Source organism: Salvelinus fontinalis, chromosome 30 (genome assembly GCF_029448725.1).
Source record: "Salvelinus fontinalis isolate EN_2023a chromosome 30, ASM2944872v1, whole genome shotgun sequence".
Lineage (NCBI taxonomy): Eukaryota > Metazoa > Chordata > Actinopteri > Salmoniformes > Salmonidae > Salvelinus > Salvelinus fontinalis.
In genome coordinates, this window is record NC_074694.1 from 27,109,588 (window position 1) to 27,134,818 (window position 25,231).

The 25,231-nt window shown below is 48.6% G+C and overlaps 1 protein-coding gene across 5 annotated transcripts in view; it reads left to right on the plus strand.

The window, feature by feature from the left end:
* LOC129828911 (BAH and coiled-coil domain-containing protein 1-like) overlaps positions 1-25,231 on the plus strand; it is a 66,869-nt gene that overhangs the window by 21,491 nt on the left and 20,147 nt on the right. For all 5 annotated transcript variants that reach the window (XM_055890217.1, XM_055890218.1, XM_055890215.1 and 2 more), the window contains exons 3-12: positions 6,229-6,378; positions 10,100-10,216; positions 10,396-12,585; positions 12,815-13,111; positions 13,278-13,427; positions 14,555-14,748; positions 18,904-19,243; positions 20,296-21,213; positions 24,084-24,250; positions 24,856-25,097. In XM_055890217.1, coding sequence (XP_055746192.1) covers positions 6,229-6,378; positions 10,100-10,216; positions 10,396-12,585; positions 12,815-13,111; positions 13,278-13,427; positions 14,555-14,748; positions 18,904-19,243; positions 20,296-21,213; positions 24,084-24,250; positions 24,856-25,097 — 4,765 coding nt within the window. The remainder of the gene's footprint in view (positions 1-6,228; positions 6,379-10,099; positions 10,217-10,395; positions 12,586-12,814; positions 13,112-13,277; positions 13,428-14,554; positions 14,749-18,903; positions 19,244-20,295; positions 21,214-24,083; positions 24,251-24,855; positions 25,098-25,231) is intronic.

Here is a 25,231-nt window from a genome sequence, read left to right on the forward strand (position 1 = left end):
ACAAACTCTATATTGGAAAATATTTTTTGGCCATGAGGGTTACCTAAATCCATAAAGGTTGAGTTTAAACTGTTGTTTATCTGGTCCAGCAATGGCCAGTGTGTGTGTGTGTAGATGTGTGTGTGAGCGAGTGTGTATTTTTTGTGTGCATACAAGGAAGTGACTGTGTGGAACAGTGTGGAACGGTACACCGTAACACATGAAAGCGTTAAGTATATTCAGGATCCTCTGTTGAATATACATGCAGATCTGTGAGTGTGTTCCTGTCTCCTGAAAGCTCTCACCCGAGTGCAGAGAGAGAGAAAGAGGGTGAGGAAACAAGAAAAGAGAGAGACAGAGAGAAAAAAAGAGAAAAAACCCCAACAAAGATCTGTCATCAGTCATTCATGGATAATCAGTCTCGTGGGACACACACACACACACACACACACACACACACACACACACACACACACACACACACACACACACACACACACACACACACACACACACACACACACACACACACACACACACACACACACACACACACACACACCTACACCTCCACACACGCGTACACACACACACACACACTCCCGCCAGGGTCCTAATCCTTTGGGGACTCATTGTGCCTGTGTGTATGCCTATCTACATTTTGGCTGTTCGCTGATTAAAACCAAACCCTTGTTTTCTTGCTTCGTTCTCTCTATCTTTGATTGCAAGTTTAGTATTTCTCCTCCTTTTTGTCTTTAGTTTCTTGTCACTTTGATCATCATCTGTTGTCCTTTTCAATCATTTTCATAAGAATATGTGTTTTATGTTGGATGCCTGCACGCATGCATTACGTGTGTGCTTTTGTGCTTACTTATGCATGCTTGAGTCGAATGTGTGCCTATCAGTCAGTGTTTTTCTGTGCATATGTGTGCAAATCTATGTGTGTGTCTGTCTGTGAGTTGCACCCAAACCTCTTTGGATTCTCATTGGATTCAATGCCGCCGTCCCCGTCCCCCCTGTCCCCGTCCCTCCGTCTCTCACTCTCTTCAATAATGCCTTTATTGGCAGGAAATTCCCATGTAAATATTGCCAAAGTCAGGGAATATGAAATGGGACTAGATTGAATAGCTTACATATAGATGAGGTTAGGTTGGGCTCTCTCTCATTCCCTCTCTCTCTCCCTCATCTCTATTGCTCTCTCGCTCTCACTCAACTCTCTCACTCACTCTCTTTCACTCACTCCCTTTCACTCATATGCTCTCCCTCTCCTATTTGCTCTATCTCTCATGATCTTAGCCTACTAACCTCCGTCCCCCGTTCCCCCATCCCCCTCTCGTATGCTGCTTGCACTGGCACATGACTGAAGACACACACGCGCTATTGCTTGGTGTAGATATAGTGCACGCACACTGACATCTGTGCAGAGCGCCGTTAATGTTCTATTTAGGTAAAGCAAAGTGCTGCATGCATAAACCACAACACACACACACACACACACACACACACACACACACACACACACACACACACACACACACACACACACACACACACACACACACACACACACACACACACACAGTGATGCTTGTTGTAGATGTAGTGCTCTGAGGGTACAGGGTTTGTTCTACATTTAGATAAGCATGCACAACTCCTACCTCCACTCAGAACAGATCATTGGCAATACTGGATTTACTGACTGTTTTGACCAATCCCAAAAGGGGTTCATTTCAGATTCTTAAAAAGGGGTGCTCTCTCTCCCCTCTCTCCTGTCTGTCTCTCTCTGTCTGTCTCTCGCTCTCTCTCCTGTCTGTCTCTCTCCTCTCTCTCTTTGTCTCCTCTCTTTGCATGGTTCCTGTGTGTTTTGAATCAGCTAGAGGCTGAATGGACAAGAGACAAATCTGGGCCAAGGAGTGAAGACTAGACACACACGCTTGCACTATTGACTCCCATCAGTCTCCTGCAGTAAAGGCAGATCACCACAGGCTCTCCAGAAATATCATCCACCCTTGTGCTTTTCATTAGTGTGGACTTGGATGGCCCATATCCCCACATCCTGTTACTATGGTGAACATGGAAAGTTCACTCATCCCTTTACTTCCTGAAAGCCCATATATGGTTGTTCCTTCCACTGTGGGCTGGGTGAGGTCTAGCCAGAAGAACTCGGCTGTTATGATACTGGAGCCATTTCTTCCTCTCCTAATGGGTTAATCAGGGCTGGATTCTTTAACTTGAAAACGGACGAAAGTGATGTCAGCAGGGACTGGGTATGCCGGTCCATGGACCAGGGGTTGGGAAACGGGGGTTCTAATGTCTCAGGGCAGATGGTGTTCTGCAATCCACTGTTTAACACTTGAGTCATTCGCACAACTTCCGTTCTTCTTTCAAATCAGCATCTGACTCAGATCTGGGAAACAGCTGTTTGCCGTCTGTAAGCAATCAAATGCCGAGAACCAGCAGACTCTCATCTTGGGGTAACAGGGTAGGGGTATACTAGGGGTAACGGGGTAGTGTGGACCTGAATGTGTGAGGGCTGTTATAAGGTTCCCCCTTCTTTAATCCTTCAGTACAGAGAGAAATAGAGGGTGAGAGAAAGAGAAAGGGAGAAAAATAAAGGAAGGTTCCCCCACTCTTCCCCTCCTGTACATATTCTGCTGATTTATGTGCCTCAGAGGGAAATCTCTCATTTGTAGCTTTTCATCTATTTTTTTCTTTCTTTTTTTCTTTCTCTCTCTCCAGCTCCTGTAATGTAATTCAGTACTGCTGGTTGTCCCAGGCGACATGCTCTCTCTCTCTCTCGCTCTGCCTCGCTAGCACTCTCTCCTACACACACACACACACACACACACACACACACACACACACACACACACACACACACACACACACACACACACACACACACACACACACACACACACACACACACACACACACACACACACACACACACACACACACACACACACACACACACACACACACACACATTCATTCATTCTCTCACCATTTCTCTCTGTCTCTCTCTCTCTCTCTTTCTCTCTCTCTCTTTGATGAAGTAACATGAATGAGTCAGGAAAAGAACTGTGGAGGGACAAAAGAGGTTGAACTGAAGGGAAAAGCAATCTAGATCTTGTTTAACAAAAAGCCTCTCTTTTTCTGGCTGTGTGTGAGTTTTTTGTAAACACTGCTTGGCGCCTGCTCACATTTGTAGAGTGTGTGTGTGTCCGTGTGTACCACTGCCACCTTATTTGAGTACTCCTGTCACTTTTGCAATTTCTTCCCATCAAAACATATGAGAAAGACCTGCCACACACTTGCTGAGGGCGGTGTGCCAGGACTGTGGGTGGTTGGAGCCTGTTGAAAGGGTCGGACGGAGGGGAAGGTGCCAACTGTGCAGCAGTGAGCGGAACAGCTCAGCTAACAAGAGTCAGAACCTCTGGTACACGCAGGGAGACACACATACACACTTTTTGTCCTCTTTTTCCACTCGTATTCTGTCAATTAGTAAAATTGTATTCATTATTTTGCAGTATATTTGTGTCAAGTGGAGGTAGTGTGTGTTGTGTTCAGTGGTCAGTGTGTCAGCATGAGGATAGAGGCACTGTTAATTGGCTAAAGTGACAATAGAACACAAGGGGATATTGATCTCCGATTGGCTGCTGATCGATTGAATCTACCAACTTCCCGTCTCCCAGGAGTGTGTGTGTGCCAGGGAGTGTGCGTGCGTGTGTGTGTGTGTCCATTGACCAGGGGCAGTCCATTCAAGCAAGAATAGGCTACTAGGAGGAAGGTTATTCACAGTGAGCTAAACTGAAGGAAACTTCTCTTCATCCCTCCCTTCTCTCTCTATGTGTTTGAAAGTTCCTCATAATTTCCCTCACTCTTGCTTTTTTTCATAATAGTAGTGTGTGTGTGTGTGTGTGTGTGTGTGTGTGTGTGTGTGTGTGTGTGTGTGTGTGTGTGTGTGTGTGTGTGTGTGTGTGTGTGTGTGTGTGTGTGTGTGTGTGTGAGACAGAGAGAGACCTTGAGTCGTCTGGTCAGTTATGTTTTCACTCTGCTTCTCCGAGCCAAATACCACTCTGCTGCTGTGGACAAGAAACCGACCAAAGGGAGTGTGTGTGTGTGTGTTTGTGTACTTGTGGCTTTTAACAGAACTGGGCTCCCATTTGCAGAAGACAACCAGATCTGGGAATCTTGGAATATGGAAGTATTGTTGATACTCGTCAGTAATGTGGTCTCCAGAACCATCTCCCAGATGATGTGTTCAGTGTCAAAGGTCATAGATGCGAGGTCATGGAAGGAGGCCTGGGAAGACAGCATCTGCTAGGCCAATCAGAGATATTGTGCTTGGTGTCCTTGACATTCTCTTTCAGCCACTTCCCTATACCAAGACCCTCCTTCTCTCCTTTTCTCCTACCTCTTAGCCTGTATGCCCATCTGTCTGTCTATCTACTATAACTTGTGGATGTTAACATGTGGTTGTCTTAATAAACATGGCTACAATGTTGAATGCAGAAACAAACAGTTAGGTACCGGAGCTCTGGTTTAGATCTGAGACAAGGGTTATTTCTGGTTGTGATATACAGCACATCTGTGGGGTCTCAACAATCTCTCCCAGTCTCACTGAAGAATTAGACGTTCATCCACGTTCTCCAAACGTGAGGTCAAGGGTTACGTTTAGGCACTTATTCCCGAATGGTTAAGGTTTGGGATAGGGTTGGAATAAAAATCCAATGTCTCCACGACTGGGACCAAACACTCAACCTTCTGATCCAGAGTTATGCCCATCCACTACCCCTGTCCACAACACTCTAGCAAAACCCAAACCTACTTGATGGTAATAGCGCTCACCGTTGCCCCTAGTGGCCGATTGTGAAGGCATTACCCGACGTTCTCAGGAGATAGATAAATGTCACATTTTGATGTCAATCTTGAACGATCCCCCTGGGGGCCCAGCTGTGTGTTTTTACAAGGCTTGGGAGACATTTTACAATTGAGAAAAAGAGGAGAGAGCGACAGAGGCGACAGAGAGGAGCAGGAGTAGAAGAGAGAGATGCAGATAGAGAGACAGAGAGAGGGATAGAGGGAGATAGAAGGATGTAAGCAACAAAGGGAAGTGGAGAGAGAGGAAAAGGAGGAGAGAAATATGGTGTCAGTTGGCTTCTGAGAGGATTTTCCATATCAGCGGCCCACAGGGAGAACAAATATGATTTTCTCCTCAACAGACGGAAAACAGAGCAGAACGAGAGGAGAGGAGTGAAAGACAGAGGAACGTGAGAGATGGAAATCGTGTGATAGACTCTCTATCTGGCGTGAATTTACCCTGTTCTGTTTGAGAACTGGTTTCCAGGACATCGATGTGTTGTGTGTGTGTGTGTGTGTGTGTGTGTGTGTTTGTGCGTGTGTGTGTGTGTGTGTCCGTCCTCTATCTGAACCCCTGTGATGCAGCGTGGGAACCTAACCTCACACACGTCTGGAGTGTTTTCTAGGATGGGCACTAGTTCACAGTTAGTACAACCATCAGGGCAGACAGACTATTGTCTTCTGGGGGAGAGAGACAGAGAAAACAACAGTCTGGTATGGGAAGTCATGTCTGGGTTTCTTTAAACAGCTTTCAGGTTTTACCCAGAAATCCGGTTTATTTTGACTACGCTGAGCTGAGAGAAACTATAGACGGTAAATAATATGGTTTCTCCTTTTAGATTGAGAGGGTGTGTGTGCCCCAGCTGTAATAATAGAACGCCCCCTGACCCGCCTCCTTGTCCACAGACCATCGCCCCTTTCCTGTCCCCTTCAGTCTCTTACCCCCTCCTCACATCACATCCTATCACATGATTATTGACCCTATTCTGTTCAAACACTATGTGTGTGTGTGTGTCTGTGTTTGTGTGTTTGTGTGTGTGTGTGTGTGTGTGTGTGTGTGTGGAGACAGCAGCTCAGATTAAAAGCAGTTGAGAGTTCTTGTGGTTGTTTGGGTGTTTTGTAGTGGTCTGACTGTCAAGGGCGTGACTGTGTGTGTCTGTGCGTGCCTGTGCGTTTGTGTGTGTGTGTTTGCAGGCATTGTGTGCCACAGACTGTTGTGGCTATTTTGTCTGTCAAAGGTTTTTAGCAAGGTTAAACGGTCTTTCTCTATCTATCTCTCTCAACGCAAGAAGCTTTACAAGTGAAATAACTTACATTTCTCTCTCTCTCTCTCTCTCTCTCTCTCTCTCTCTCCCTCTCTCTCTTTCTCCCGCTTTTTCTCAGGTGCATCGTTCATGGGCTCATTCCTGGCCAGCAGTTTGGGCTCTCCCCAGTCTCACCCATCCGGCCCCCCTGCCTCCCCTTCCTCGCCCTCCTACAGGGGAGTACCTCACTCCAGTGCCTCTCCCATCTGGTTCCCCCACTCACATGAAGGTAAGACAGACAGACAGACAGACAGACAGACAGACAGACAGACAGACACACACACACACACACACACACACACACACACACACACACACACACACACACACACACACACACACACACACACACACACACACACACACACACACACACACACACACACACCAGGCTGTGTAAGCCTTGGAGTGTTGCTGTGTAAACAGAAACGTGACTGGTCCCTGTTTCAGCTCAGAGCTTCTTTAAGGCATATAATGTCTCTGTCTCTATCTATCAGACCTGGGATTACACTCTCTGGGAACAGGGAATGGGAGGGTGTGTGTGTGGATGTGTGTGCGCATGCTTGCTCACTCTCTCTGTTGCCCCACTCCTTTCTCTCTCCACCTCTCTCATAGTCTTCCCCCTCCCCTCTCATCTCTCCTCACTTACCCCCCGCCCTCCTTGTGGGTATCAGGAGTGTAGCTTCAGGTTTCGGGAGCCCCTATACCCCGTCACCCCCCTCTCTCAGACCGCAGCCCCGCCCTCAGGGCCCCTCTGGGCTAACCGACCTCCAACGGCCCCTTCCTGCTACACACACATACACGTGTTTTGTGTCTTTTGGAAGGGTGCACCATGTCTTCTTTTGGCTGTTAACCGTTTGCGGTCAGAAAGAGAGGTTGTCTTAGTTATCTACCCCAGTCAGGTGTGTGTGTGTGTGTGTGTGTGTGTGTGTGTGTGTGTGTGTGTGTGTGTGTGTGTGTGTGTGTGTGTGTGTGTGTGTGTGTGTGTGTGTGTGTGTGTGTGTGTGTGTGTGTGTGTGTGTGTGTGTGTGTGTGTGTGTGTGTGTGTGTGCAGTTTCAAGGGGAGATGAGCTACAACAGATAACACAAAACAGAATGCTGTTTTCAGCGTTTCTCAACTAATCAACGATGGTTTGGAATACTCACTGCATGCGTGTATATGTGTGAAAAGGTATGTTTGTGTATCTGTTTATGCATGTTAGTGTAGGTAGGTGCAGATATATAGAGTGAAAGCAGCATACTAGTCAGAGAGAGGGAGTGTTGCTAATGTTGTCTTGTTGTTAATGTAAGACTGCCTGGAGCTTATTTGGATTGAATTGAATTCATAGAAAGAGTAAAAGAGAGCGGAAGAGTTGAATTGTGAGAGCAAGACAGTGAGAGCAGGAGAAATACAGGGAGAGGGAGTGGGGAGAAAAAGAGAGGGGGAGAGCACGAGAGGTGAGAGAGAGGAGAAAAGAGAGGGGGAGAGAGAGAGTGAGGGGGAGTGAGAGAGGAGAAAAAGAGAGGGGGGAGAGAGAGAGAAGAAAAAGAGCGAGGGGAGAGAGGGGGGAGAGAGCGAGGGGGAGAGAGAGGAGAAAAAGAGAGGGGGGGAGAGCGAGGGGGCGAGAGAGAGGAGAAAAAGAGAGGGGGGAGAGAGCGAGGGTGAGAGAGAGGAGAAAAAGAGAGGGGGGAGAGAGCGAGGGGGGAGAGAGGAGAAAAAGAGAGGGCGAGAGAGAGGAGAAAAAGAGAGGGGGGAGAGAGCGAGGGTGAGAGAGAGGAGAAAAAGAGAGGGGGAGAGAGCGAGGGGGGAGAGAGCGAAGGGGCGAGAGAGAGGAGAAAAAGACAGCGAGTGAAAACGTTTGTGAGTATCAGAAGGATTCCTCTCTGTGTGGCTCACCTTTGATGTGTGTGTGTGTATGAACACGCACGCTCGCACACACGCATGCACACACACACTACAGATGATTGTTTTGAAGAATCCAAGCCAGGGAGCACCAGTAGGCAGACTGCCAGCTGGCCTCAGTCCAGAGAGTGAAGCACAGCCAGTACAGAGAGGAGAGCCTGGACACACACACACACACACACACACACACACACACACACACACACACACACACACACACACACACACACACACACACACACACACACACACACACACACACACACACACACACACACACACACACACACACACACTCACTCACTCTCTGTGAAACACCTGTTCTTGTCTTCCCTGTTTCCCATGTGTTCTTGCTTTTTCTTCCTTTCTTCTTTTCTTCTCTTAAAGCTCTCCACTCCCGTTCATTTTGTCCTTCATCTTCCATCCTCTCTCCATCTCTATTCCCTCTCTCCTTATTCTCTCACTCCTCTACTCCAACTCCCTACCCTACAGATTAGAGTTTTTATTGACAGAGTTCTCAAACTGTTTTGGTGTGTGAATGTTCTCACTCCGTATCCCCCCATTCTTGTCCCCTGTCTCCTTCTCCTCCATCTCTCTCTGATCCCCTTCTCTCCTCCCCCTTCCTTTTCCCTCCCCCCCTCTCTCTCTCTCTCTCTCTCTCTCTCTCTCTCTCTCTCTCTCCCTCTCCTCCCCCCTCTCTCTGTGAGGTTAATCCCTCACCATTAGCCTATGACTGCCTCTAGATGGCCGATGGAGCCTTTTGGTTAATTGTTGCCATTTAGATTAACTGGTTGTTAAAAAACACACATATGCACGCACGCACACACACACACACACGCACAAACACACTCACACAGACACACTGAGTGGGACCAGCATGTCAGGGGTGTTGGTGGTTTTGTGCGTCTGAGGAATGTGGAGGATGAGTTTTATGGAGTGCTGTTTACTTTGGCCACCACCGTTAAACTGTTAACTGCTGTCAATTAACCGGCCGGCAAGGACACTGTGGGGCTTGAAACCAGCTGGGAAACCAGTTTGGGAAAGGGCACAAACAGACACACACACACACACACACGCACACATCAAGCCTTTTGGCAACTCTCACTGTGTGTAGTAGGCCCGGTGTGTGCAACGTGTGTTTGTGGGTGTGCAGGACTACATGTTTGTATGTGTTTGATATGTGTGTGTGTGTGTGTGTGTGTGTGTGTGTGTGTGTGTGTGTGTGTGTGTGTGTGTGTGTGTGTGTGTGTGTGTGTGTTTGTGTGTGTGTGTGTGTGTGTGTGTGTGTGTGTGTGTGTGTATGTGTGTGTGTGTGTGTGTGTGTGTGTGTGTGTGTGTCTGGTTTGTGTGTTTTGTCTGCTTCATGGTGACAGAAATATTTATTTTTCACATAAATATCCTCTCACCCCCCGTTGAGGCCTCCGCTATCCCAGGATGCAGTTCAATGTTCTTGGAGGCGAGGAGTTGAGCAGAACGACTATTTACCTCCCGCTGACCCCCTGGGAAGAACTATGTGTGTGTGTGTGTGTGTGTGTGTGTGTGTGTGTGTGTGTGTGTGTGTGTGTGTGTGTGTGTGTGTGTGTGTGTGTGTGTGTGTGTGTGTGTGTGTGTGTGTGTGTGTGTGTGTGTGTGTGTGTGTGTGTGTGCGTGCGTGCGTGTGTGTGTGTGTAAAGGCGGGTTGAAATGGGTTATGGGCACCACTATTTGTCTTGGATGAGCGTCCTGAAGAGAAAAACACAGGCTTGTTTTGTATAAGCAAAGTTCATCCTGAAAAATAGTCCGTTCTTGTCAGTTACACTCTGTTATGGTTGTTGTCACCGCTGTGTCCACTGTAAATGATGGGGATAATCATGTTGGGGCCATTTAATAGAGGTCTTGTGGTCAAAATTACTTTGAATTTCATTGAACTTCTCTCTCCCCTCTCCCTCCCCTGTCTCTCTTCCATCCTGTCTCTCTTCCATCCTGTCTCTCTCTCTTCCTCGATCTCTCTCTCTCTCTCTTTATCTCTTGTTCTCTATGTCCTTGCTCTCTCTCTCTCCCCTCCTCTTTCTCTCTCTTTCTCTCTCAGGGTATCCCCGTTATTCAGGAGGTCTGACCTCCCCCTTTCTTCCCATGAGCCACTTGGATCACCATAGCAACAGCAGCGTTCTCTACGGACAACACCGATTCTACGACACTCAGAAAGGTGTGTGTGTGTGTGTGTTTTTTTTTGTTGCTACAGAACCACTTTCTGTGTTTTGCAATTTTGTAATTTTGTATTGAAATGACATCAGCCAAATTTAAATCCATTTTTATTTTCCTATTTTTATTTTCTAAATTTTGCAACCGTATACATGTTTTTTATTTGTTTTTTTCTCTTTTCAGATCACTTCTATCTGAGAAGTCTGCCGTCCCAGCCCCCTCTTCTCGCAACCAATCACAGCCTTCCACCACTGTCTAGGACCGCCACTGGACATCCTCTGGGGTCCTGCAGCAGGGAAACAGACTCTGGGGAAGGAGGAGGAGGGGGAGGGGGATCCCAAAAGAGCTCCAAGGAACCGGGGATGGTGGAAAAGAGTGTGTCGAGAGAGAGATCCAGCAGCAAAGAGAGGCCCCAGGAAAGCAAAGAGCGACATCATCATCACCACCATCAACATCAGCCTCATGCGCTTTCTCACCCCCACTTCCTCCCCACTCACATTGGTGAGGAGGACCACAGACACAAAACCCCCAACCTGCCCACGGAATACAGGGACGACTCCGCAAAGCATGGAAACGACCCCTTAAACCAGGGTGCCAAACACATGACTAACTGTGCGCAACTAAGTAAACTATCCAATGGAGAATCTGGGTCTGGGTCCAAGGGCGGGTCCCTGAACAGCTGTGGGGGTGGAGGTGAAGGGGGTAACAGACCCCAGGGGAGTGGTAGTGGGGGGGCGAGACGATGCTCCAAGGAAGGGGGCGTGAGCGGGGAAATGAGGATAAGTGAAACTGTCCCCTCCTCCTCGTCAGACTGTCTGCGTCGAGCAGCCATGATGGGACCCCACAACCCCCATGCCATGGCTTCCTACTCCATGCCCCCGCCCCCTCCTCCACCACTACATATGGGGCCTGCTGTGGGAGGGGGCTGGCTGCACCATCCTCACCACCCCCATCACCCCCACCCTGAGTTCTACTGCCCCCCTCCCCCCGCCCCCCTTACCCTCACCCCCCCTAAAGACAGAGGATCAGGGAGGGAGGCGAAAGGCTCTGGCCCAACGTACGTCCCATCGGTCGGGTCTTTTGGGGACATGGGGTCCCCTGACTGCCGTGGTGCTGGAGGAGGAGTGGGTGGAAGCGGAGCCAAGGATGTAAAAGGGACAGCGAAGAGCGGAGGGGGAGGAAGAGGAGGAGGGTCTAGTGAAAGTCTTTCTCTTCTTAATCCTCATCATCCTCAGTCTAGTAACTGCCAGAGGAAGCCGTCGTCCCAGGCGCAGCAGCCCCAGCCCCATCAACAGCAGCTGGGCTACGGCAAGGCAGACAAGCCCCCAGACTGGAACCAGAACCACAAATACAACCAACACCACCACAGCCAGAACAACCAGCCTAAATCCCAGCCTCAGCCCCATACCTCTAACCCCCAGTCCCACCACCCTAACCCCAAGCCCGGGCCTCGCTCCTGTAGCCTAGAGGCCTCTTCTTCCAGGGGAGAGTTGGAGGTCCTAGAGATCTACCGGCCCTCTCTGCCTCTTGAAGCCCAGAGCGCTTACCCCGGGGTTGGGCACCATGCCAACAAGACTGGGCCTTACGCCAGCACCCCGCCCTTCCGGGACTGTTCCCACTCAGCTCCTCCTGAGGGAAAGGGGGGGTCAGGAGGGAGAGCCCAAAGAGTTGGGCAGAAGGTTGCTAGGATAAAGCACCAGCAGCACAGTAGTCATGGCAGCGGGTCGGGTTCTGATGGATCAGGGACTGAGAGGGGGAGAGAGGGGGGTAGGCAGAGTCAGAATCAGAATGGTGAGGGTGGTGTTGTTATGGGGTACGGGGTTCAAACGCCCCCCACACTGCACCCTTGGGGGGTACTGAGAGGTCCTCAAGAGGACGAGAGGAGGTTGTCCCCCCACACAGAGTCCTACCCAGATAACAGGACTCAAAACCCCCATGACCAACAGCAGTCTATGACAGCACCTCACCCCCACTCCTCCCCCAACCCAGAGGGAGAGAGCAGCGCCATGAAGAACCTAATGAACTACAGTTCGCAGCAGCCTTTGCTGCTCTCCCAGAGGAGTCCCTTCGGGGGGCTGGGCTGCCTGAAGCAAGGGGGCGAGAGGGGAGTGAAGGGGGGTAGACCCAGTGCCCCTCAGGATCCCCCCAAACAGCCCCTACCCCCTAGGAGAGGGTCCACCAGCGAGGGGGAAAGGATGGACGGAGGGGGAAGAGGGGGGAGGGAGGCGGGGGAGACACACGGGGAGGGGGAGGTGCGACAGCCCCCTGTGGGTATAGCTGTGGCGGTTGCCCGGCAGAGAGAGCCCCCCCAACGCCCGTCTGATACCCCCCCAGGACACAGCCGACAGGGCAGGGTGCTGACCAGCATCAAAGGTGAGAGCTGGATCTATGTATCTGCATGTCTCTGTATTTATGCACGCATGTTAGTCTAGTTCAGTATTGGAATGTTTTTTGAATGTTTTTTCAACTCTTTCAACAGCTGCGTTGTGTTTAGAAATCTGGCATGACTTATTAAGAATTAAGGCATTGCCAGACTAGCTTTGTTTAAGGGTTACCAGATCTGCTTTCTAAACCCTCTCTCTCCCACTGTGTGTGTTGCCAGGTATGTCTCGCTCTGTGTACCCGCTGGGCCGGGAGGCAGAAGAGAGGAAGAGGATGACAGAGGAGCAGCTGAGCCTTCATCACCTCGACCGAGACAGAGAACTCCTCATCAGGGAAAACAAGGAGAGAGGGGAGTTTGCCAGGATCCACCCATCCAGCAGTTGCCATGGTGACCTGACCTCTCACCTTCTGGTGCCTGGCGGGGCCAGCCAATTAGGTGGAGACCCTTCTGCTCATGCCCACCACCATTGGATGCAGCGGACTGGAAGTCCCTCCCTTTGGATGGGCCATTCATATGGTGAGCTGAGCATTCTTGTTTTCCTCAATACAGTTTCCCCACAGACCATGACAAACACTCGTATTGTTGTGCAACTGTTTTTACACGTGGATCAGGAAGTGTGGAAACAACATGTTGAAACAAACTCAAAAGTTCATGTTCTAATCTTCTGTTTTCTCTCTCTCAGGTCTGAGCCATGCTGCGCTCCACCAGAGTATGGGCCCAGGGTTTGGCCCTGGCCTGCCCAGCCCCCTGCAGCCTGTGCTGCCTCTGTCCCAGGACCCCTCTGGCTCCCTGGTGGTGCTACCCTCAGAGCCTGGAGCACACCACCACCTGGGTAAGACACACAAACACACATGCAGGCCACACACACACACACACACACACACACACACACACACACACACACACACACACACACACACACACACACACACACACACACACACACACACACACACACACACACACACACACACACACACATACCCAGCCAGTTAGCCAGCGCTAAAGATGAACCTCCATTAGAATGGCTTGCATAATGCTTTACACTCGGAGAGGAGACATTAGAATATCTGCTCCCATTAACAGAGTCATAAAACACAGAGTCTCTGACAGAGGGACTTAGCCAACCATTTTACTATGATTAGCTAATGATACTAAAATTCAGGGAGAGAGATGGCACCGCTTCTCATGGTTCAGCCACAGAGAGAAAGATGCAGTGTGTGGGATGAGTGTGTGTTGGTGTGTTCCTATGTGGTGAAGTTTGGTGGTGTGTGTGTGTGGTGTGGTGGAGTCAGATGTTTGTGGTGTGTGTGTGTGTGTGTGTGTGTGTGTGTGTGTGTGTGTGTGTGTGTGTGTGTGTGTGTGTGTGTGTGTGTGTGTGTGTGTGTGTGTGTGTGTGTGTGTGTGTGTGTGTGTGTGTGTGAGTGTGTGTGTGCGTGCGTGCGCGTGTGTGGGTTACTGCTCTTTTGCAAACAGGCTGTGAAATGTAATTATCTGCCTGCTCCCTTGCCTCGCTCCTTAGGAGTTCCTACAGAGAGGGGAAGTGCATCCACTGAACCCTTCCTCAGGGAAACATAAGCCCACTCAGGCTAATCTCACAGAACAAAGGTTCCCAGCGACGGCTGTGGCAGCCACGAAGGGGTGGGGCATATGGGAATGTATGTCTTGCCATGCACATAAAGACACCACCATGAGAAATTGAGAGATAAAGAGAAAGAGAGAGGGAGAGAGTGATGTCTGAGGCCACACTGACAGAAATAACACAGCTGCTTCCACACACCCTTACTCTCTCTCTTGCTCTCACTCACACACACACACTCTCTTACTTGCGCTTCCTTTCTCTCAGACACTCAGTCCCTTTCTGAAAGTAAAATTCAATCACGCTTTATCGATTTGAACAGAACAGACCGAAAATACCACTATCAATACCACTATCTCTCTCTCTTTCTCTCTCTTTAGATGTGATGGACCAGTCAGCTCTGTGGCCCTCGGTCTACGGAGCCCGAGGTCCTTCCCCCCACATGCAGCATCACGCTGTTTACTCCCGTTCGCCGTTCCTACGGCAACAGGAGCTCTACGCCCTGCAGCATCAGCACCACCAGCAACAACACAGGGCCATGGAGCATATGCACCGGCAACACACACTCTCACAGGTAAACACACCCGCGATGCACCGGCAACACACACTCTCACAGGTAAACACACCCGCGATTCACCGGTAACACACACTCTCACAGGTAAACACACCCGCGATTCACCGGTAACACACACTCTCACAGGTAAACACACCCGCGATTCACAGGCAACACACACTCTCACAGGTAAACACACCCGCGATTCACCGGTAACACACACTCTCACAGGTAAACACACCCGCGATTCACAGGCAACACACACTCTCACAGGTAAACACACCCGCGATTCACCGGTAACACACACTCTCACAGGTAAACACACCCGCGATTCACAGGCAACACACACTCTCACAGGTAAACACACCCGCGATTCACAGGCAACACACACTCTCACAGGTAAACACACCCGCGATTCACAGGTAACACACACTCTCACACGTAAACACACCCGAGATTCACAGGCAACACACACTCTCACAGGTAAACACACCCGCGATTCACAGGTAACACACACTCTCACACGTAAACACACCCGCGATTCACAGGCAACACACACTCTCACAGGTAAACACACCCGCGATTCACAGGTAACACACACTCTCACAGGTAAACACACCCGCGATTCACAGGCAACACACACTCTCACAGGTAAACACACCCGCGATTCACAGGTAACACACACTCTCACACGTAAACACACCCGAGATTCACAGGCAACACACACTCTCACAGGTAAACACACCCGCGATTCACAGGTAACACACACTCTCACAGGTCAACACACCCGCGATTCACAGGCAACACACACTCTCACAGGTAAACACACCCGCGATTCACAGGTAACACACACTCTCACAGGTAAACACACCCGCGATTCACAGGTAACACACACACTCTCAGCACTCGTGTGTAACGTTTAATGGAGAGAATACTCTTTAACACAGTGACTTTTGCTCCCATTTATAGTAGCCCAAATGAGCTTTTTACACTGCAGTTTCCCCCTTGACCATGATCAACACTCGTATTGTTTAACAGTATGCACACATAGATCAGGAAGTTAGGAAACAACATGCTGAAACAAACCCAGAGTTCATGTTTTCACCATTTTCAGCATATTCAGTTGTAGAGTGTTGATTCTCAACCACAAGAGCCAGATGTTTCAACACAGAGAAAGGGGAAAACCAGGCCATTTTTAAAGAGAAAGCGTTTTGTCAAGAGACAAAGGATCCTAGCAGACTGCCAGTGACCTTTGGCTAGTTGAAAATGTCTGTACTAGCTTGTGGCATTCACCCAATAAACCCCATTGTGTTCCTAACATGATGGTCTGTAGTGATGCACGGGCTGACTTATAACCCGCAGTCCACGTGGGTCATGAGATATTGTGTGGATGAAGGTCGGGTGGGTGGTGGGCGGGTTGAATAAAGAGGGGAAAAAACATGAAAAATTCATAAATACAATACCAGTCTCATTCCAGGGTTTTTCTTCATTTTTACTATTTTCTACATTGTAGAATAAAAGGGAAGACATCAAAACTATGAAATAACACACAGGGAATCATGTAGTAACCAAAAAAGTGTTAAACAAATCAAAATATATTTTATATTTGAGATTCTTCAAAGTAGCCACCCTTTGCCTTGATGACAGCGTTGTAAACTCTTGGCATTCTCTCAACCAGCTTCATGAGGTAGTCACCTGGAATGCATTTCAATTAACAGCTGTGCTTTGTTAAAAGGTCATTTGTGTAAATTCTTTCCTTCTTAATGCATTTGAGCCAATCAGTTGTGTTGTGACAAGGTACAGAAGATAGCCCTATTTGATAAAAGACCAAGTCCATATTATGGCAAGAACAGCTCAAATAAGCAAAGATAAACGACAGTCCGTCATTACTTTAAGATGTGAAGGTCAGACAATGCAGAAAGTTTCAAGAATTTCAAGTGCAGTTGCAAAAACATCAAGCACTATAATGAATCTGACTCTCATGAGGTCCGCCACTGGAAAGGAAGACCCAGAGTTACCTCTGCTGCAGAGCATTAGATCATTAGAGTTACCAGCCTCCCAAATTGCAGCTCAAATAAATGCTTCACAGTGTTCAAGTAACAGACACATCTCAACATCAACTGTTCAGAGGAAACTTTGTGAATCAGACCCTCATGGTTGAATTGCTGCAAAGAAACCATTACTAAAGGACACCAATAAGAAGAACAGACTTGCTTGGGCCAAGAAACACGAGCAATGGACATTAGACCGGTGGAAATCTGTTCTTTGGTCTGATTTTTGGTTCCAACCGCCGTGTCTTTGTGAGATGCAGAGTAGGTGAACGGATGATCTCTGCATGTGTGGTTCCAACCGTGAAGCATGGAGGAGGAGATGTGATGGTGTGGGGGTGCTTTGCTGGTGACACTGTCAGTGATTTATTTAAAATTCAAGGCATACTTAATCAGCATGGCTACCACAGCATTCTGCAGCGATATGCTATCCCATCTGTTTTTCAATGACACAACACACCTCCAGGCTGTGTAAGGGCTATTTGACCAAGAAGGAGAGTGATGGAGTGCTGCATCAGATGACCTGGCCTCCGCAATCACCCGACCTCAACCCAATTGAGATGGTTTGGGATGAGTTGGACCGCAGAGTGAAGGAAAAGCAGCCAACAAGTGCTCAGCATATGTGGGAACTCCTTCAAGACTGTTGGTAAACTATTCCAGGTGAAGCTGGTTGAGAGAATGCCAAGAGTGTGCAAAGCAGTCATCAAGGCAAAGGGAGGCTACTTTGAAGAATCTAAAATCAAAAATATATTTTAATTTGTTTAAAAAAAATTGGTTACTACATGATTCCATATGTGTTATTTCATAGTTTTGATGTCTTCACAATTATTCTACAATATAGAAAATAGCAAAAATAAAGAAAAATCCTTGAATGAGTAGGTGTGTCCAAACTTTTGACTGGTATTGTATATAAGTCTTGTGCATTGAGGTTCTTCTTTCAATATTTGTATCTGGTGTTAGTACGTAGCCCAAGCCTAAACAATAGAGCCCAGCTGTAGTGCTCCAACTACACGCCAATTGCCAAAATACTTTTGGGAACGTGGGCAGAAAAAGTTAACGTCGATCCTCTGAGGAAAAAAGTACAATTGCCAGAGTTTAATTCAGTAAGAGGAAAGCTGCGAAATGGAGAGTTCAAAATAAATATAAATAGGGCCAGAACAGTATTCTAATGCTTGGGAAAGATTTGGTAAAGTGGCAAAAGAGGATGATAGCAGTGCCGGCTATGTCATGCGTGATGATTGTGAGGCACTATACAAATTCAAAGTCACAAGACCGGACTTTAAGATGGCACAACAAGGGAACTGTAGGTGACTGTTCAAATGGGTTAAATGGATGGAATAATAGCCTAACTGGAATCTGGACACTGACTGTAGGTCTATGACCTTTCACATAACCTAATAGAATATTAACCCTTGCAGAATAATTATACAACAAATGTGAATTTTTACTCTGAAACAGGAGTTTTTTGGAGGGTTATTGCATTGGAAGTAGAGACGAAAGAGGAAAGACAAAACAAACTTTACCGATGGCAACTAGATTGAATCATTCATTTTATCGATTTGTTACATTATTCTGGTACGCAAGGTTTTTTTGTTGTCATTTAGGGCAGTGTTTCCCAAACTCGGTCCTGGGGCCCCCTGGGTGCATGTTTTGGTTTTTGCCCTGGCACTACACAGCTGATACATATAATCAAAACTTGATGATGAGTTGATTATTTGAATCAGCTGTGTAGTGCTAGGGCAAAAAAAACGTTCTAGGGCAACGACCCTGTTCTGGGGCAACGACCCTGTTCTAGGGCAACAACCCTGTTCTAGGGCAACGACCCTGTTCTAGGGCAACAAGTAATGACAGAAGAAAAGCTGTATGTATGTCTAGTTATAGACAAGTTGACTAACTACCAAAATGTTGTAAATTAGAAGCAGAAACATAGCCCTGTCTAAAGATCGTGGATATTAGCATTTGCGTGTGTGTGAATGAACAGCTGACACACACATCACAAATGGTCAGGGTTTTTAAGGAATACAGTATGTGGCTATTTTTTAAGGCTCAAAATAGATTGAACTTCTTTCCCCTCTCTGTCCCCCCCCTTTCGTCCCCCCCCCCCCCCCCCCCCCCCACCTCTCTACAGAGGAAGGCAGAGGACACCACTATCACCATTGACGACCCTCCTCTCCACGACACTTCGAGAACCTCCCGTGCTGCCAAGCCCTTCTCCCATACCCCTCCCTCCAAGACCACCCCTCCCTCCCAGGGGGTGAGTCCCAGCAGTCGCCAAGCACCCTGCTGCAACTCCCCTTCCAGGAGAACACACCCCCAGAACCGTTTAATTCCCGCCCCCAGCCCTGCGGCTGCAGCCCCGAGATCCCCAGCTCTAAGCCCCGCCCCCCCACACCTGTTGAAAGGAGCGGAAAGAGGAGAAAGAGGAGAGGGGCAGCCGCCTCAGGATTACCCACAATCCTTAGAGCCAGGTGAGTTTGGATTGATGGACTGATGTCTGAGCTGTATGTTTCCTGGTGCACTCTGACCCTGTCACACGCAAGTAGCCTACGAACTTTATCCGCACTCTCTCCCATTCTTCATTCTACTCACAAATATGCACCACACTGTGACAAACACTTGAGCTTTAGTCTCTGGCACGTTCTCTTGCACTGTGTCTTTATTTCTGATAAAGTATTCATCAACACCAACTAATAAACCGAGAGACACATAGCGGTCTTCTCCCTGATTCCCTCTGCTCTGTGGAGGAGAGAGGAGAAACACTGGAACATTTCATCAGTTCCCAAGGTTAGAGTCTGTACCAGCCTCCATTTACTACTGAGATTGTGGAGGAGGAGGGAGGGAGAGGGAAATAGGAGGAGATAGAGCGAGAATGTGTGTGAGAGAGAAAGCAAGAAAGCGAGAGGAGTAGAGGGAGAAATAAACATTTATATAGAATTGGTGAAAGAAGGATATGGAAAAAAAGAAGGAGAACCGATAGTAGCAGAGACGTTGAGAGATGAAGATGCTGCAGGAAAGATAAGAATACTTGGCCTGTTATTCTTTGATTCTGCAAAGTGTCTTTGAGTGTGTGTGTGTGCGTGTGTGCGTGTTTGTGCGTGTGTGTGTTGAATGTGTGTGTGTGTGTACTATATATGAGCGAGGTCAGAAACACTTCTGATAGCCCCTCCTTATCCTTCAGAGGTCCTTGAAAGACAGCAGGCGGAAGGATATGCATTCATCTGGCGGCGTTGTCAGGGGGCGGAGGGATACCATCAATAACAGAGTTGTGGGGTGACAGGGTCGGCACTGCAATCCCAGCCAGGCAGCAGGGTGTCATCAATATCCCCTACACATACACACGGACATATAGCCTAGATGCACAAACTGCTGCTGCTGGGATGCCCTATTTCTTACTGCCTATAGACTACACTTGCTGTATCAATGCTTCCTCAACTAAAGCTCTGTTGCCTTATTGATTGAATGATTGATTGATTATTAGTCACTCTTGACTAAAGGAGTTTCTTTTCTATCTGTCTCTCAGATCTTCCACCAGGTTACACCTATCCAGAAATCACCATGGGTTACAAGGCTGGTCCTTCCCCAGAGGAGGCCCGATTGGCTGAACATGCTGATCTGGAGGTGGAGCCAGCTGAGCCCTGCCCTAAGCCCCGTCCACACACCTTGAGGATTGTGGAGGATGAGGAGGCAAAAACAGAGAAGAAGGAGAACGGGTGTAAAGTTGTAGAATCTAGTGCAGTTGTAGAAAGGGAACGAGAAGGAGTAGAGGTGGAGGGGCAATCAGTATCTGAGCCCCCACTATTTGGCAGTGGAGTGAAGACTCCTGAAATGGCGCCGTGTCCTGCCCAAGTTTCAACCTCAGCCACATCCCCAGCCACACTTCCAGCTCCATCTCTAGCCCCAGTCTCTGCTTCTGAGGATGCCCAGAAAGGAGAAGTCTCTGTGGGCGGCCTGGTCCAGCCAGCTGGCTTGAAGGACCTACAACCAGCACAAGCGAAGAAAGATGAGAAGGAGGAAAGTTCAGCAGAGTTGAAAAATAACCACCTACCAGATTGTACTGTTTCCCTGCCTCTTGAGCTAACTGGACATGGGGAGAAGGAGGAGAGAGAGAAGGGTGATGATGTGGAGGAGGAGAAGGAGGAAGGTAGGATGAGTACGAGTGAAGCCTCTGTGGGGATACCAAGCAGCCCACGGCCCTCTCCAGCCCCAACCCCAGCCTCCACCCTCACCCTCAGTGATGATCCCTGCATCTGGAGTCTGGAGCTTCTTATTGCCGCAGCGTTGTGTGCCACCCGGGATGCCTGCTACCCCCCTGTGCCCCCCTCCAATACACTCCTGCCCGCCCCGTGCCCACTCCCACACCGAGGCATGGAGATCCTGGGAGAGTTGGCTGAGCTGGGGATACTGCAGAGGAACAGGGAGAAGGAGAGAGAGACAGGAAGTGAGTGGATAGAGAATGTGTGAGAGCACACACATTCACACACGCACACACACACACACACACACACACACACACACACACACACACACACACACACACACACACACACACACACACACACACACACACACACACACACACACACACACACACACACACACACACACACACATACAGACATGCAGAGACAGAAATACAGAGGAGCAAAGAGAGAAACAGAGATGAGTGTGGAACCCAGATGTGCATGCCACACACACACACACAACGTCCCCACTGACTGTCCAGCTTCCTTCCTCTGTTCTCTTAGAGCCTCTGTTCAAGTCCAAAGATCAAATGTTTCCCTGGGGGAGGAGATGTGGTGGTGAGGGAGAGGGGTTTGGAGTGGTAGGGGGCAAAAGGAGGGAGGAGGAGAGGGGAAATGGATAGAAAGGAGAAAGAAAGAAACACAATACAAAAGTGTAAGTGTACCCTCCCTCCCTCCCTCCCTCCCTCCCTCCCTCCCTCCCTCCCTCAGGCTCTGGAGTGTGGCTTGGCTAATTAGAAGCTCTTGTTTAAAACACTTCTTCTTTAAACCGTTCTTCTTTTCCCTTTGAGAGAACGTGTTTTTATTTACGCGTGCGTGCGTGTTTGTGTGTGTGTGTAAGCTGTTAAGTAATCCCAGATGAATCCCTGTTACACTCCATCAGCATCTGTGTTTCTCTTCACCACACTGGCTGCGCTTTTCTCCGTTTGCCGTTCCCCCCCTTTTTTTCATTTATAAAAAGCGATGTAATCTTCTGTGTAAATCCTTCCTTAGCAAGCCCTGATGACAGAATTAATAAGTTCAAAAAATTATAACGTGCAGCACAGCTGTGTGTGTATGTGTGATTTCATGTGCGTGTCTGTGTGTGTTTACACCTGCTTGTGTGTGTGTGTGTGGCCTGCGGGCGGAAGGCACTGCATCTCAGTGCTAGAGGCGTCACTACAGACCCTGGTTCGATTCCAGGCTACATCACAACCGGCTGTGATTGGGAGTCCCACAGGGCGGCGCACAATTGGCCCAGTGTCGTCCGGATTAGGGTTTGGCCCGGTTAGGCCATCATTGTAAATAAGAATTTGTTCTTAACTGATTTGCCTAGTTAAATAAAGGTTAAATAAAATAATAAAAATCGACCTAAGTGCAAAAAATTATAAGGCACAGTCTGTGTATGTGTGTGTTTACACCTGTGTGTGTGTGTGTGTGTGTGTGTGTGTGTGTGTGTGTGTGTGTGTGCGTGCGTGCGTGCGTGCGTGCGTGCGTGTGTGTGTGTGTGGCTGTCAGGCGGAAGGCATCTATCTGTGGCTGCCGCCCTTGAGGAGGCTAAACTAGGCCTGTTGATGTCAGCGGTGATGTCATCCAGTCAGGGGTAACCAGAGCCTCTCATTGGCCCAGAGGTCTGACAGACGAGACTCCACTCCAGGACAGGAGAGATACATCCCTCTACCCCTCACTCCCTTTCATTCTCTGCCTCTTACACCCTTCCTCTTTCTTTCTCTCTCTCTCTCTCTCTCTCTCTCTCTCTCTCTCTCTCTCTCTCTCTCTCTCTCTCTCTCTCTCTCTCTCTCTCTCTCTCTCTCTCTCTCTCTCTCTCTCTCTCTCTCTCTCTCTCTCTCTCTCTCTCCGAGTGGAATGGTTCATTCATTTATATATTTATTCATTTGCTCATTCTTTCATTCACACTCTTTCTCTGCATCCATCCATCCATCCCATCCTTTCTATTATTTCTCCCTGCCTTCCTCACTTTTAATATATTCTGTGTACCCTGCCTGTTCTATGGTTTGAGCTCAGGTACACACACACAGGTTTTTAATATTGTCAGTGAATAGCCGTTCAGCTCCAGTGGTCCAGCTCTGAGTGGGTCTGTAGTAAAACCAGACACTGCTTCCTTTTGGCCTAGCAGACCGATCCCTTTCTCTCTCTTTCTCCTCTATTGCCCATCTCTCTTCTCTTCTGCTCTGTCGTCTAGCCTCTCACTCGCCTTCCCTCCCTCTATCTTCTCCTTCTTTCTCTTGCAATGCCACCCTCTCTTCCCCTCTTACGCTCTCTCTCGATCTCTCGCTCCCTCTCCCTCTCCGTCTTCCCCTTCTCTATCGTTCTCCTTCTCAGAAGACTTCAGTCCCCTTTCTTGCCCTCCTCCTCTCTCCTCCTGTAGGGTAAATTGGATTGTGTCCATGTCGGTAATGAGGAGATGTAGGAGAATAAATAGATATCTCAATAAACACCTTGCCTCTTATTGCTTCTCCTCTCCCTCGTCCTCCCTTCACCCCCTCCTTACCTCCCTCCCTTTGTCTTTATCATCCTCTCTCTCCTTCTCTCTCTTCTTTTCTCTTGCACGCAGCAATATGACTGTGTCTGTGCAGCTCAGCCTGTGTGTGTGTGTGTGTGTGTGTGTGTGTGTGTGTGTGTGTGTGTGTGTGTGTGTGTGTGTGTGTGTGTGTGTGTGTGTGTGTGTGTGTGTGTGTGTGTGTGTGTGTGTGTGTGTGTGTGTGTGTGTGTGTGTGTGTGTGTGTCTGGGGTGGCTCGTCCCTCATGAATATTCTAGTTGATCTGCAGGCGGTGACAATGACAGAGTTAATGACAGTGATAGATGGAGAGACAGCACTCCTTTAGCGCTCTCCCTCCTTCTTTCTCTCCGTCCGTCTACCTCTTTCCCTCTCACTCAGCCGATGAGTGAGTGTGTGGTCCTGCGTGCGTGTGGGTGTGGGTGTGAAGGCTATAAGTTAGCTTGTAAATCACTTGTTTAGGAGGCGGCAATAGGACAAATCATGTCATATTATTTTCACACCACTTTCATTTTTTAAAAAACATTTCACACCACAAAGAAGTAACGTTTTTCCTCTCTCTTTTTTAGGTGAGGATGTTTTGACCTTTGACCTGCGTAGCCTGGCGACCCTGGCTGCGGCCCGCAGTCTGGAGCTGGGGGGAGGAGCTACAGGGACGGGTGAGGGGCAGCAGTGTACCGTCAGAAGGACCCTCAACCTGCGACGGAAATGCAGCTGGATGCCTCGCCACGAGCCGGTATGTGTGTATGCCAAAACATACATAGAACTGTATACACTCACATAGAACTGAACACACACACTTATACTTATAATGCACAGTATGAACGGTATGTACATACACACAGATACACAAGCTACCTTTTATATGTTACACCAACAAGCTTGCACAGTTTCACTGCAGAATGAGACGTTTTTCCACGTTTCTCCAAACGTCAAATTTCAAAGTTGCTCCAAACGTCAAATTTCAAAGTTGCTCCAAACGTCAAATTTCGAAGTTGCAAACATGAGTTCTAATCACTGGGATTGAACACGCAACCGCCGGAGCTCGCAGATTACACCCACCCACCACCCCTGTTCACAAACCCCAGCAAAACCCATGCCTACTTGATTGTAATAGCACTCATCGTTGCCCCTAGTGGCAACGTCCTGTATTTAGGCACAAGCTATATTTTTGCCCTTAGTGGATGGTTTTGACGGCGTCTCCCGACGTCCTAGGGACTTGCAAAAACGTCCTATTTCAACTTGAATCTGGAGTGATCTCTCTGAACGACACATAGTACAGTCCATTTACAGTCTACTATATACAGTCTACTATATATTTCATGTCTGTCTGTATTGCAGGTGTGTCCAGTGAAGGCTGCCATGGAGACGATGGATGAGGCAGAGCTAGCGATGCGAGTGCAGCTAGCGGAGATCCAGAGACGTTACAAAGAGAAACAGAGAGAGTTAGCCAAGCTGCAGAGAAAACATGACCACCAGAAAGCAGAGACCTCTCACAGCCCTGTTCGCAGACGACCTGGTCGCCCCCGGAAACGCAAGTCTACCCCCGGTCCCAGCGCCTCAGATGGCCCCAAGAGACTCAGGTGAGTGTCTCCGCAGGGGTTCTTCTATCCAGATACACTACATGACCAAAAGTATGTGGACACCTCCTCGTCGAACATCTCATTCCAAAATCATGGGCATTAACATTCAGTTGGTCCCCCTTTTGCTGCTATAA